The sequence below is a fragment of the Salmo trutta genome, chromosome 3, assembly GCF_901001165.1.
Source record: "Salmo trutta chromosome 3, fSalTru1.1, whole genome shotgun sequence".
Taxonomy (NCBI): domain Eukaryota; kingdom Metazoa; phylum Chordata; class Actinopteri; order Salmoniformes; family Salmonidae; genus Salmo; species Salmo trutta.
In genome coordinates, this window is record NC_042959.1 from 71,351,837 (window position 1) to 71,365,765 (window position 13,929).

The 13,929-nt window shown below is 48.4% G+C and overlaps 1 protein-coding gene across 3 annotated transcripts in view; it reads right to left on the bottom strand.

Annotated features, from left to right (window-relative positions):
• Positions 1-13,929, bottom strand: part of LOC115187145 (disintegrin and metalloproteinase domain-containing protein 22) — a 115,381-nt gene that overhangs the window by 98,065 nt on the left and 3,387 nt on the right. For all 3 annotated transcript variants that reach the window (XM_029746313.1, XM_029746314.1, XM_029746316.1), the window contains exon 3: positions 12,298-12,374. In XM_029746313.1, coding sequence (XP_029602173.1) covers positions 12,298-12,374 — 77 coding nt within the window. The remainder of the gene's footprint in view (positions 1-12,297; positions 12,375-13,929) is intronic.

Below are 13,929 nucleotides of genomic sequence, written 5' to 3' on the forward strand. Positions count from 1 at the left end.
ATAGTAAGTACTGAAGTATTCTATAGTAAACTGTAGTATTTTTTTCATGTGGGGAGAGTCGACACCAAAAATCCTGGAGACGTTAAAAACAAATCAGCCAGCTGGCGTAGGCTACTGATTAGCCTTAAGTATTTTGTTTAGTAGAGATTGTCAGATGGCTCCATATGCATTGCTTATCAATCACCCAGTTCATTAGGATACGTGCACACACTAACATAGCAACTGCAGCTAATTTTAGCTAATTGTGGTCAGTTGTCAAATTTGAGTCAGTCGAGAAAGCGTCGACTCCAACGACACTGATAGCAGGAGTCGGAGTCGACTCCAATAGAAACAGAATATCCAGTCTCTCTCTGGCCTCTCGTTGTCCTGACAACAGCCCACACAGGAACAGCAAGGAACCAGCTCAGTGCTGGAAACATATCACTCATAACACCAGTTTCATAAACAGACAGGTTATAGCAATTACTGACACCCACTAGCACCTACCCACCTGCTCCTCTCCTCTCACACGGAGAGAGGGGAGAGACACACACACACAGAAATGATTCTATTCCGTCAACACTGAGATGAAATTGTATGGTGTTGTTCATAGAAACTATACTGTATAACAACATCCCTTTATACAACAATGAGCTTTGAAACCTCTGTGAATATTTCATAACATGTCATAACACTGGTTAGACATGTAGTCTACAGACCTCCTAACCCCATTCTAAGAGTACACAAAACATGGGGAATATGAAGTGTTACCCCTTTAAGTATTCATGTCATGTTTTAAGACCAAATATAATGCACAACATACAAAAAAGACATAAGAGATCTTCTAATCTTTGTATTAGTTCATATAAATTATATTTTTGTAAGAGTTGTAATGTAAATCTTATCAAATCAAACTTTATTTGTCACATGCGCCGAATACAACAGGTGTAGACCTTACCGTGAAATGCTTACTTACAAGCCCTTAACCAACAGTGTAACGCCCTGGCCATAGAGAGGGGTTTTTGTTCTTTATTTTGGTTAGGCCAGGGTGTTACATTGGGTGGGCGTTCTATGTTCCTTTTTCTATGTTTTTGTATTTCTTTGTTTTGGGCCGTGTGTGGCTCCCAATCAGGCACAGCTGAAGCTCGTTGTTGCTGATTGGGAGTCACACATAAGGAGCATGTTTTTCCTTTGGGTTTTGTGGGTAATTGTTTCTGTTCAGTGTGTTTCCTGTCAGTACTGTTTGGCTGTCGGTTTTCCTGTTTTTTTGTATAGTGTTCTCTTTGTTTGAATTAAATGTCAAGATGAACACTAACTCCGCTGCACCTTGGTCTTCTTCTGACGACAGCCCTTACAGAATTACCCACCAAAAACGGACCAAGCAGCGGAGGAAGGAGAGGCACCAGGAGAAGGACTCATGGACTTTGGAGAAAATGGAGAGGAACGTTCAGGATTCCTGGAGATGGGAGGAATTACTGGACGAAGGTGGACCATGGGCTCAAGCTGGGGAGTATCGCCGCCCGCAGTGGGAGATCGAGGCGGCGATAGCTGAGAGGCGCTGGTACGAAGAGAGGGAGCGCAACGGACACGGGAGGCAGCCCCCCAAAAAATTGGGGGGGGCACACCGGGAGATTGGCGGAGTCAGGCGGTAGACCTGAGCCAACTCCCCGTGCTTACCGGAAGCAGCGTGGTACTGGTAAGGCACCGTGTTATGCTGTGGAGCGCACGGTGTCTCCAGTGCGCGTGCATAGCCCGGTGCGCTACATTCCAGCCCCCCGCAAGTGCCATGCGAGAGTGGGCATCGAGCCAGGGCGGATGGTGCCAGCTCAGCGCGTCTGGTCTCCAGTGCGCCTCCTCGGTCCAGGTTATCCTGCGCCGGCGCTGCGCACTGTGTCTCTGGAGCGCTGGGAGGGCCCAGTTCGCCCAATGCCTGCTCTCCGCCCGTGCCGGGCCAAAGTGGGGATTCAGCCTGGAGTATGGGTAAAGAGCGTCAAGTCTAGAACTCCAGTGCTCCCCCACAGCCCGGTTTATCCTGTGCCTCCTCCTCGGACCAGGCCTCCAGTTGATCTCTCCAGCCTGGTCCGTCCTGTGCCACCTCCCAGGACTAGGCCTCCAGTGGGTCTCCCCATCCTGGTCAGTCCTGTGCCTGCTCCATGGACCAGGTCTCCAGTGGATCTCTCCAACCTGGTCCGTCCTGTGCCACCTCCCAGGACCAGGCCTCCAGTGGGTCTCCCCATCCTGGTCAGTCCTGTGCCTGCTCCACGGACCGGGTCTCCAGTAGGTCTCCCCATCCTGGTCCGTCCTGTGCCACCTCCCAGGACTAGGCCTCCAGTGGGTCTCCCCATCCTGGTCCGTCCTGTGCCACCTCCCAGGACTAGACCTCCAGTGGGTCTCCCCATCCTGGTCCGTCCTCGCCACCTCCCAGGACTAGGCCTCCAGTGGGTCTCGCCAGTGCGGAGCCGCCAGAGCTGCCCGCCAGTCTGGAGCCGCTAAAGCTGCCCGCCAGTCCGGAGCCGCCAGAGCCGCCCGCTAGTCAGGAGCCGCCCGCCTGTCCGGAGCCGCCAGAGCCGCCCGCCTGTCCGGAGCCGCCAGAGCCGCCCGCCTGTCCGGAGCCGCCAGAGCCGCCCGCCTGTCCAGAGCAGACAGAGCCGCCCGCCAGCCCGGTGAGTCCTGTGCCTACGCCTAGGGCCAGGCCTCTTTCATGTCTCCCCAGCCTGGTGAGTCCTGTGCCTGTGCCCAGGGCCAGGCCTCCTTCATGTCTCCCCAGCCTGGTGAATCCTGGGCCAGAGCCGCCAGAGCAGCCCGCCAGCCCGGAGCCGCCAGAGCCGCCCGCCGGACTGGTGAGTCCTGTGCCTGCGCCCAGGGCCAGGCCTCCTTCATATTTCCCCAGGCTGGTGAATCCTGGGTCAGTGCCGCCGGAGCCGCCAGGGACGCCCGCCAGCCGAGCGCAGCCAGGGACGCCCGCCAGCCGGGCGCAACCAGGGTCGCCCGCCAGCCGGGCGCAGCCATCGCCGCCCGCCAGCCGGGCGTAGCCATTGCCGCCCGCCAGCCGGGCGCAACCATCGCCGCCCGCCAGCCGGGCGCAGCCATCGCCGCCAGCTGGGCGCAGCCATCACCGCCCGCCAGCTGGGCGCAACCAGGGCCGCCCACCAGCCGGGCGCAGTCAGGGTCGCCCTCCAGACCTTCGGCACGGCCAGGTGCGCCACCTAAGAGGGCGACGCCAAGGGTGGAACAGAGGCCACGTCCCGCACCTGAGCCGCCGCCGTAAGAAGGCCCACCCGGACCATCCCCTTCAGTGTCAGGTTTTGCGGCCGGAGTCCGCACCTTGGGGGGGGGGGGGGTACTGTAACGCACTGGCCATAGAGAGGGGTTTTTGTCCTTTATTTTGGTTAGGCCAGGGTGTTACATTGGGTGGGCGTTCCATGTTCCTTTTTCTATGTTTTTGTATTTCTTTGTTTTGGGCCGTGTGTGGCTCCCAATCACGCACAGCTGAAGCTCGTTGTTGCTGATTGGGAGTCACACATAAGGAGCATGTTTTTCCTTTGGGTTTTGTGGGTAATTGTTTCTGTTCAGTGTGTTTCCTGTCAGTTCTGTTTGGCTGTCGGTTTTCCTGTTTTTTTGTATAGTGTTCTCTTTGTTTGAATTAAATGTCAAGATGAACACTAACTCCGCTGCACCTTGGTCTTCTTCCGACGACAGCCCTTACAAACAGTGCAGTTCAAGAAGAGTTAAGAAAATATTTACCAAATAAACTAAAGTAAAAAAATAATAAAAGTAACACAATAACATAACAATAACGAGGCTATATACAGGGGGTACCGGTACCGAGTCAGTGTGCGGGGGTACAGGTTGAGGTAATTTGTACATGTAGGTAGGGGTGAAGTGACTATGCATGCATAGATAATAAACAGCGAGTGTACAGTTGTGGCCAAAAGTTTTGAGAATGACACAAATATTAATTTTCACAATGTCTGCTGCTTCTGTGTCTTTAGATATTTTTGTCAGATGTTACTATGGAATACTGATGTATAATTACAAGCATTTCATAAGTGTCAAAGGCTTTTATTGACAATTACATACAGTTGACGCAAAGAGTCAATATTTGCAGTGTTGACCCTTCTTTTTCAAGACCTCTGCAATCCGCCCTGGCATGCTGTCAATTAACTTCTGGGCCACATCCTGACTGATGGCAGCCCATTCTTGCATAATCAATGCTTGGCGTTTGTCAGAATTTGTGGGATTTTGTTTGTCCACCTGCCTCTTGAGGATTGACCACAAGTTCTCAATGGGATTAAGGTCTGGGAAGTTTCCTGGCCATGGATCCAAAATATCAATGTTTTGTTCCCAAAGCCACTTAGTTATCACTTTTGGCTTATGGCAAGGTGCTCCATCATGCTGGAAAAGGCATTGTTCATCTCCAAACTGTTCCTGGATGGTTGGGAGAAGTTGCTCTCGGAGGATGTGGTGGTACCATTCTTTATTCATGGCTGTGTTCTTAGGCAAAATTGTGAGTGAGCCCACTCCTTTGGCTGAGAAGCAACCCCACACATGAATGGTCTCAGGATGCTTTACTGTTTGCATGACACAGGACTGATGGTAGCGCTCACCTTGTCTTCTCCGGACAAGCTTTTTTCCAGATGCCCCAAACAATCGGAAAGGGGATTCATCAGAGAAAATGACTTTACCCCAGTCCTCAGCAGTCCAATCCCTGTACCTTTTGCAGAATATTAGTCTGTCCCTGATGTTTTTCCTGGAGAGAAGTGGCTTCTTTCCTGCCCTTCTTGACACCAGGCCATCCTCCAAAAGTCTTCGCCTCTCTGTGCGTGCAGATGCACTCACACCTGCCTGCTGCCATTCCTGAGCAAGCTCTGTACTGGTGGTGCACCGATCCCGCAGCTGAATCAACTTTAAGAGACGGTCCTGGCGCTTGCTGGACTTTCTTGGGCACCCTTCACAACAATTGAACCGCTCTCCTTTAAGTTCTTGATGATCCGATAAATGGTTGATTTAGGTGCAATCTTACTGGCAGCAATATCCTTGCCTGTGAAGCCCTTTTTGTGCAAAGCAATGATGACGGCACATGTTTCCTTGCAGGTAACCATGATTGACAGAGGAAGAACAATGATTCCAAGCACCACCCTCCTTTTGAAGCTTCCAGTCTGTTATTAGAACTTAATCAGCATGACAGAGTGATCTCCAGCCTTGTCCTCGTCAACACTCACACCTGTGTTAACGAGAGAATCACTGACATGATGTCAGCTGGTCCTTTTGTGGCAGGGCTGAAATGCAGTGGAAATGTTTTTGGGGGATTCAGTTCATTTGCATGGCAAAGAGGGACTTTGCAATTAATTGCAATTCATCTGATCACTCCTCATAACATTTTGGAGTATATGCAAATTGCCATCATACAAACTGGGGCAGCAGACTTTGAGAAAATTAATATTTGTGTCATTCTCAAAACTTTTGGCCACGACTGTACAAAACAAATGGGGGGGGGGGTCAATGTAATAGTCTGGTGGCCATTTTATTAATTGTTCAGCAATCTTATGGCTTGGGAGTAAAAGCTGTTTAGGAGCCTTTTGATCCTAGACTTGAAGCTCTGGTACCGCTTGCCGTGCGATAGCAGGGAAAACAGTCTATGACTTGGATGACTGGAGTCTTTGACAATTTTATGGACTTTCCTCTGACACCACCTATTATTTGGTCCTGGATTGCAGGAAGCTTGGCCCCAGTGATGTACTGGGCCGTACGCACTACCCTCTGTAGCGCCTTACGGTCATATGCCGAGCAGTTGCCATACCAGGCGGTGATGCAACCGGTCAGGATGCTCTCGATGGTGCAGCTGTAGAACTATTTGAGGATCTGGGGACCCATGACAATTTTTTTCAGTCTCCTGAGGGGGAAAAGGTTTAGTCGTGCCCTCTTCACAACTGTCTTGGTGTGTTTGGAACATGATAGATCGTTCAAGGAACTTGAAACTCTCAACCCGCTCCACTACAGCCCCGTTGATGTTAATGGGGGCCTGGTCGGCCCACCTTTCACTGTAGTCCACGATCATCTCCTTTGTCTTGCTCACATTGAGGGAGAGGTTGTTGTCCTGGCACCACACTGCCAGTTCTCTGACCTCCTCCCCATAGGCTGTCTCATTGTTGTCGGTGATCAGGCCTACCACTGTTGTGTCATCAGCAAACTTAATGATGGTGTTGGGAGTCGTGTTTGGCCACGCAGTCGTGGGTGAACAGGGAGTACAGGAGGGGACTAAGTACACACCCCTGAAGGGCCAAAGTGTTGAGGATCAGCGTGGCAGACGTGTTGTTGCCTACCCTTACCACCTGGGGGCGGCCCGTCAGGAAGTCCATGATCCAGTTGCAGAGGGAGGTGTTTAGTTCCAGGGTCCTTAGCTTAGTGATGAGCTTCAAGGGCACTATGGTGTTGAACGCTGAGCTGTAGTCAATGAACAGCATTCTCACATAGGTATTCTTTTTGTCCAAGTGGGAAAGGGCAGTGTGGAGTGCGATTGAGATTGCATCATCTGTGGATCTGTTGGGGCTGTATGCGAATTGGAGTGGGTCCAGGGTATTCTGGAGGATGCTGTTGATGTGAGCCATGACCAGCCTTTCAAAGCACTTCATGGCTACCGACGTGAGTGCTACGGGACGGTAATCCTTCCCTGTGGTTTGTCCTTCCCTTTGGCTCAGTTGGTAGAGCATGGTGTTTGCAACGCCAGCATGGTGTGTGCAACACCAGGGTTGTGGGTTCGATTCCCACGGGGGACCAGTACAAAAAAAAAAAAATGCATGAAATGTATGCATTCACTACTGTAAGTCGCTCTGGATAAGAGCGTCTGCTAAAATGTAATGTAAATGTAATTATTTATGTATGTATTAGTTGTAATGTAAACAATAGGTTTGTACTAGTTGTAATGTAAATAATAGGTTTGTACTAGTTGTAATGTAAACAATAGGTTTGTACTAGTTGTAATGTAAACAATAGGTTTGTACTAGTTGTAATGTAAACAATAGGTTTGTACTAGTTGTAATGTAAATAATAGGTTTGTACTAGTTGTAATGTAAATAATATGTTCTGTGGGCCCACAGGCTCTAAACATGGTTTATAAGAGCCACATTGAGGCTTAATTGGTACTGCAGTAAGAGCACCAGACTGAGCCATTCACACACACACATCCCATTTCAGTGTCCCCCTTTAATCTTACAGGGACATCAATTATTCAGCGTGAGCAGGTGGGAGGGGAGGTGAGGGGTGAGGAGGAGGTGTGGTTTATGAGGAAAGGGGAGCATCATTCAAAGAAGCAGCCCCAGCCCAGCCCACTCCCACTCCATCCCAGCTCACTCTCACCCCATCCCAGCCCACTCCCACTCCATCCCAGCCCACTCCCACCCCATCCCAGCCCACTCCCACTCCATCCCAGCCCACTCCCGAGGCCATGAATGGCAATTTGGAGGCAGCCGAAGATGTAAGAGGCAGAGAACAAAGAAGCCTAAGGGAGTGATGTGTGACCTTAGCACGCTAGGCAACACAGACACACTTCAGCCCTGTAATACTTTGGTATACTACATTGCTACTGACTACTGCATTGTTGGGTTTAGGGCTTGCAAGAAAGGCATTTCACTGTACTTGTGTATGTAACATTAAAACTTGAAACACTAAAAACACACACACCCTCACAGTTGCAGTAGGCATAAACTAAAAATACCTGATATGTTTCTGAGAGGTTCTTCTTCATCATCAAATCTGGGATCTTATTAAAAGATCCCAGTGGAAAGAGAGAGTAGCATCTCAAAATAAACTGAAATAAAAACAAGCAGCCTCTTGTTTGTTATGCTTGTAACTGCTTAAACACATACAAACACACACACACACACACACACACACACACACACACACACACACACACACACACACACACACACACACAGGAAAGATGCCATTAATCAACCTAAGGAAAGTAGGTCTCGCTGCATGAAGCCAAGAAACATGCACGCCCAACCTCAATGCCCTTCTCACACACACACAGCTCAAGAAAGTTATCTCGTCAACAAAGGGAAAGGGGGATACCTAGTCAGTTGTACAATGGAATGCATTCAACTGAAATGTGTCTTCTGCATTTAACCCAAGCAGGGTGGAGTGTGATTGGTTAAAGAGTGAGGTCAGTGAGCAGCGCTTGGGGAGCGAGGGATGGATGGAGAAGAGAAGAGCAGAACACACACACAGAGCATATAACAGAAACTCATGAAACACATAGCCACCGCAAAAGAGAGAGAGATGGAAAGAGGGAGGGAGAGAAAGAGACAACAGGACAGAGAACCATTCCCTCCATACTATTCCCTCCATACTACCATTGTACTGATCACTACAACAGGTCAGAGAACCATTCTCTCCATACTACCATTGTACTGATCACTACAACAGGTCAGAGAACCATTCTCTCCATACTACCATTGTACTGATCACTACAACAGGACAGAGAACCATTCTCTCCATACTACCATTGTACTGATCACTACAACAGGACAGAGAACCATTCTCTCCATACTACCATTGTACTGATCACTACAACAGGACAGAGAACCATTCTCTCCATACTACCATTGTACTGATCACTACAACAGGTCAGAGAACCATTCTCTCCATACTACCATTGTACTGATCACTACAACAGGACAGAGAACCATTCTCTCCATACTACCATTGTACTGATCACTACAACAGGTCAGAGAACCATTCTCTCCATACTACCATTGTACTGATCACTACAACAGGACAGAGAACCATTCTCTCCATACTACCATTGTACTGATCACTACAACAGGACAGAGAACCATTCTCTCCATACTACCATTGTACTGATCACTACAACAGGACAGAGAACCATTCTCTCCATACTACCATTGTACTGATCACTACAACAGGACAGAGAACCATTCTCTCCATACTACCATTGTATTGATCACTACAACAGGACAGAGAACCATTCTCTCCATACTACCATTGTACTGATCACTACAACAGGACAGAGAACCATTCTCTCCATACTACCATTGTACTGATCACTACAACAGGACAGAGAACCATTCTCTCCATACTACCATTGTACTGATCACTACAACAGGACAGAGAACCATTCTCTCCATACTACCATAGTACTGATCACTACAACAGGACAGAGAACCATTCTCTCCATACTACCATTGTACTGATCACTACAACAGGACAGGGGTTTAAATCTATATGCAGGTACATCTGGCGCCGACAGAGATGGCCACCTCGCTTTGCGTTCTTATGCAGTATTTTGTTTTTATTACTGCATGGTTGGAACTAGAAGCACAAGCATTTCGCTACAGTCGCATTAACATCTGCTAACCATGTGCATGTGACCAATACAATTTGATTTGATTTGAAAAGGCTTCCCAAACCATACATACACACAGTTACAGCACAGACTCCATATGATGGATGACATCCAGCACCTCAGGTCACCAAACACAACATACGACAGAGACGTGCCTGACCGTGTCCCACAGGGACACTGTGTCATGACACATGACGCTTCATGCATCATACAGTAACCCTACGAGTGGCAGCACTGTGCTGTTTGGATATTCCTGTGATGTCATCTCCATTTCTCTGGGTCTACTTTGTGTGAATGGCTCTGGGTGACAGGGGGAATAGATCCTCATACAGAGAGAGATGACTTCAGTTATAATGACACGACAGAGTACAGACTCACTCTAATGATGCAGACTCACTTCTACACACAACTGCCTGCTTAGGTGAGCTTGTTTGATTTATTTCACCTTTATTTTGACAGGGAGTCATGCTGAGACCAAGGTCTCTTTTTCAGAAGAACCCTGTGATTACAAAAATGATACACATCAATACAACACAAAAAGCACATCAGAGATACAAAACACAATCACAGAAAACACACATTCTTCAGTAAAACAGATAATCAATCAGCAGCCATCTGAATAGCCCTAGAGACACCAAAACATCACATTTAAAGAGTTTTGGAAACTATTCCAAGAGTAAGGTGCAAAAAAACTTAAAGCAGATTCACCAAACTCAGTGGAGATGGAAGAGATGTCCCGAGTTAGCGCTCCCTGAGACCGGGTCTGGTAGCTCCTACATCTGTAGGTTAACAATGACGCAAGGTACGGCAGAAGTTGTGTAAGGGGGCTTTATAAACTAAAATAGTGCAATGCATCGATCTACAAGACCTCGAAGAGGGCCCACCTACTTTCATCAATGTACCGATCTACTAGACCTCAGAGGGCCAGCCTACTTTCATCAATGCACCGATCTACGAGACCTCAAAGAGGGCCAACCTACTTTCATCAATGCACCAATCTACGAGACCTCAAAGAGGGCCAGCCTACTTTCATCAATGCACCGATCTACGAGACCTCAAAGAGGGCCAGCCTACTTTCATCAATGCACCGATCTACTAGACCTCAGAGGGCCAGCCTACTTTCATCAATGCACCAATCTACGAGACCTCAGAGGGCCAGGCTACTTTCATCAATGCACCGATCTACAAGACCTCAAAGAGGGCCAGGCTACTTTCATCAATGCACCGATCTACGAGACCTCAAAGAGGGCCAACCTACTTTCATCAATGCACCAATCTACGAGACCTCAGAGGGCCAGGCTACTTTCATCAATGCACCGATCTACGAGACCTCAAAGAGGGCCAGCCTACTTTCATCAATGCACCGATCTACGAGACCTCAGAGGGCCAGCCTACTTTCATCAATGCACCGATCTACAAGACCTCAAAGAGGGCCAACCTACTTTCTGACACAGAAAGCAGTGATGTGTAATGAACCTGTCACCCTGTGTCTGTGTGTCTGTGACACAGACAAACACAGACACAGAGAGAGAGCGAGAGAGAGAGAGAGAGAGAGAGAGACAACTTCCCCTCATTAGTGAAAGACCATTGGTCAGCAGAGTGTGAGGGCCAGATAGAGAGAGCATGAGAGAAGGGAAGAGAGGGAGAGAGAAGTGGAAAGAGCTGACAGAGAAACAGTGAGGGAGTAAAAGTGAAAAGGGGAGAAAGCTCAGCAAGAGAGAAATGGCGGGATGGAGAACGAGAGAAATAGCCCCAAACACACAACATAATTTATTCCCCAAAACAAGGTGGCTCAAAAGGCACTGGACACTGGGAGGAAATATGGTCCTGTCTGCTCTGTACCACTACGATCAGCCAGAGGTGAAAGATGTCTCATTCCTCATGCCTCCATTACAGAGACCATTAGAGCACTGTGATAAAGATGTACTGCCAGATTCTGTTGTTCTACATACCCAGAGGCAGAACTCGTGGGTCCCATTTTAATGTCTCTGCATGCACCATGAAGAACATGCTACCGTACCTGTAGACTTCCAAACATTGCGCTAACACTAGTTAGCACAGGCTCGCGAAACTACCTCTTAACTTCCTTTATTCTGTGCGCAATGAAAACTGCTATAATCTTGCAGTATCCCTTTGAGACCTCATTTGAAAGCCTGCTTATGAACGGCTTATAACCTGCATAATAACGGCTTATAACCTGCTTATGAACAGCTTATAACCTGCTTATGAACGGCTTATAAACTATTGTTCCCAAGTGAATGAGCAGCCTATAAGCAGTATTACCAACCAAGTACTCATAATCAATGATAGGCCTACAGCACTGCCACTAGCAGGTTTTCCCAGATCAAAGCTTCGTGAGGAAGACATTAGGGACTAATTAAACAGCTCTTAAAGACATGCTCCGGTACTTTGGCAACTAGTAAGTATTTTTGAAACCTTCTGCTTTGGCCTGGATGTGTCAATATGTAGTTCACCCATGCATAATCTATGATCGGAATTATGGTCTTACCTCAATTAGGCACGAAACTGCTCGTTTGAAAGTGACTATTTTCTGGAAGCTGCAGAACCATTTTCCCTACATTTCCCCGCATGGAACAGACCCCTAGCAATTTCAGTTCCAGCCAATGAGATTCAGCCCCTCGTAATTTGAGTGACAGCTAGCAAGAATCACACACAACAGAATGAAAGAGAGAGCAATGACGTGGTGCACATACAGTATCTGCACATATGTGATGTAGTACGTTATTTTCGGGGACCACTTTTGGCTCATGGGTGCTACTTGCTAATAAGTATACAAAAGTAACAGAGAATCCCTTTAATCATACAAAATACTGTCTAGTACTACTGGCTATTTTACTATCACATGCAGAAATCATGACATAGAGAGAAAGGGGATTTAGCTCAGTAGATACAGAGAATGTTGGTGATAGGTCAAAGGTTATACTCACTGGTTCAGTTCAACATCCAAGATGAACTGCTCACCAAACGCGTCCACCTGGAAGCTGGCTTGGGCCACGTGGTTCCCCTGTGAATAAAAACATTTTCAGAAACGTTGTACAATTATCTCTATTCCATTGAGTGCTGAAAAAGCTTTTTCAAAACAACTAACAATATACATACTGTACATGAACTTTAAGGAAAGGAAGACATTCTGAGAGACGGGAGCTGTGATGGAAGCTGAACCAGACCCAGACATTCTGAGAGACGGGAGCTGTGATGGAAGCTGAACCAGACCCAGACATTCTGAGGGACGGGAGCTGTGATGGAAGCTGAACCAGACCCAGACATTCTGAGAGACAGGGGAGCTGTGATGGAAGCTGAACCAGACCCAGACATTCTGAGGGACGGGAGCTGTGATGGAAGCTGAACCAGACCCAGACATTCTGAGAGACAGGGGAGCTGTGATGTAAGCTGAACCAGACCCAGACATTCTGAGGGACGGGAGCTGTGATGGAAGCTGAACCAGACCCAGACATTCTGAGAGACGGGAGCTGTGATGGAAGCTGAACCAGACCCAGACATTCTGAGAGACGGGAGCTGTGACGGAAGCTGAACCAGACCCAGACATTCTGAGAGACGGGAGCTGTGATGGAAGCTGAACCAGACCCAGACATTCTGAGATACAGGGGAGCTGTGATGGAAGCTGAACCAGACCCAGACATTCTGAGAGACAGGGGAGCTGTGATGGAAGCTGAACTAGACCCAGACATTCTGAGAGACAGGGGAGATGTGATGGAAGCTGAACTAGACCCAGACATTCTGAGAGACATCGGTGAAATTAACCATGCAAATCTGTGTAACTCACACACTCCCACCTCCCCCCTGTACTCACACCCTCCCACCTCGCCCTGTACTCACACACACACACACACACACACACACACACACACACACACACACACACACACACACACACACACACACACACACACACACACACACACACACACACACACACCCTCCCTCCCTCCCTCCCTCGCTGTTGGCTCATCCAGAAATGATTGATTGGGTTGAGGGGGAAGGTCTAATACATCCCTAGCTCTGGGCACATATGGCGCGTGGTTTATTACAGGCCCCAGGGGAAACGATGACTTCCCACTATTGTTCCTGTGTAACTCTGAGGGAGTCCCCAGCTAGTCTAATACAGGACTAACCCCTCCCCCAGGCATGGCCCACGGGCCTGAGTCAATACACACCGGACGCTGCATTAAAACCAAGGGAGTGTGTGTGTGTGCGCGAGTATGAAATGCCCCAATCTTTACCCAAGGATGACCTTAGACCTCGGGGTCCCCTATGGCAACAGACACTATTGTTACTATGTGTGTGTGTGTGTGTGTGTGTGTACGCACGCGAATATACCGGTACGCAAGTATGTGATTCCTTTTCAGGGCACACTTTAAAATCAAATTAAGTGAACTGAATCCACAGCACTCCCTGGTACTCCCTGGTGGTACCAGTAATTGTGTTCTCCTGGACCAGATTTCCCAGTTTGACTGGGCCGAGTCGAGGCACCGAGCCGAGGCACCGAGACCATCAGCGACTCCTGTTTCATTGATTACTGCATCATAGCAGGACTTAAC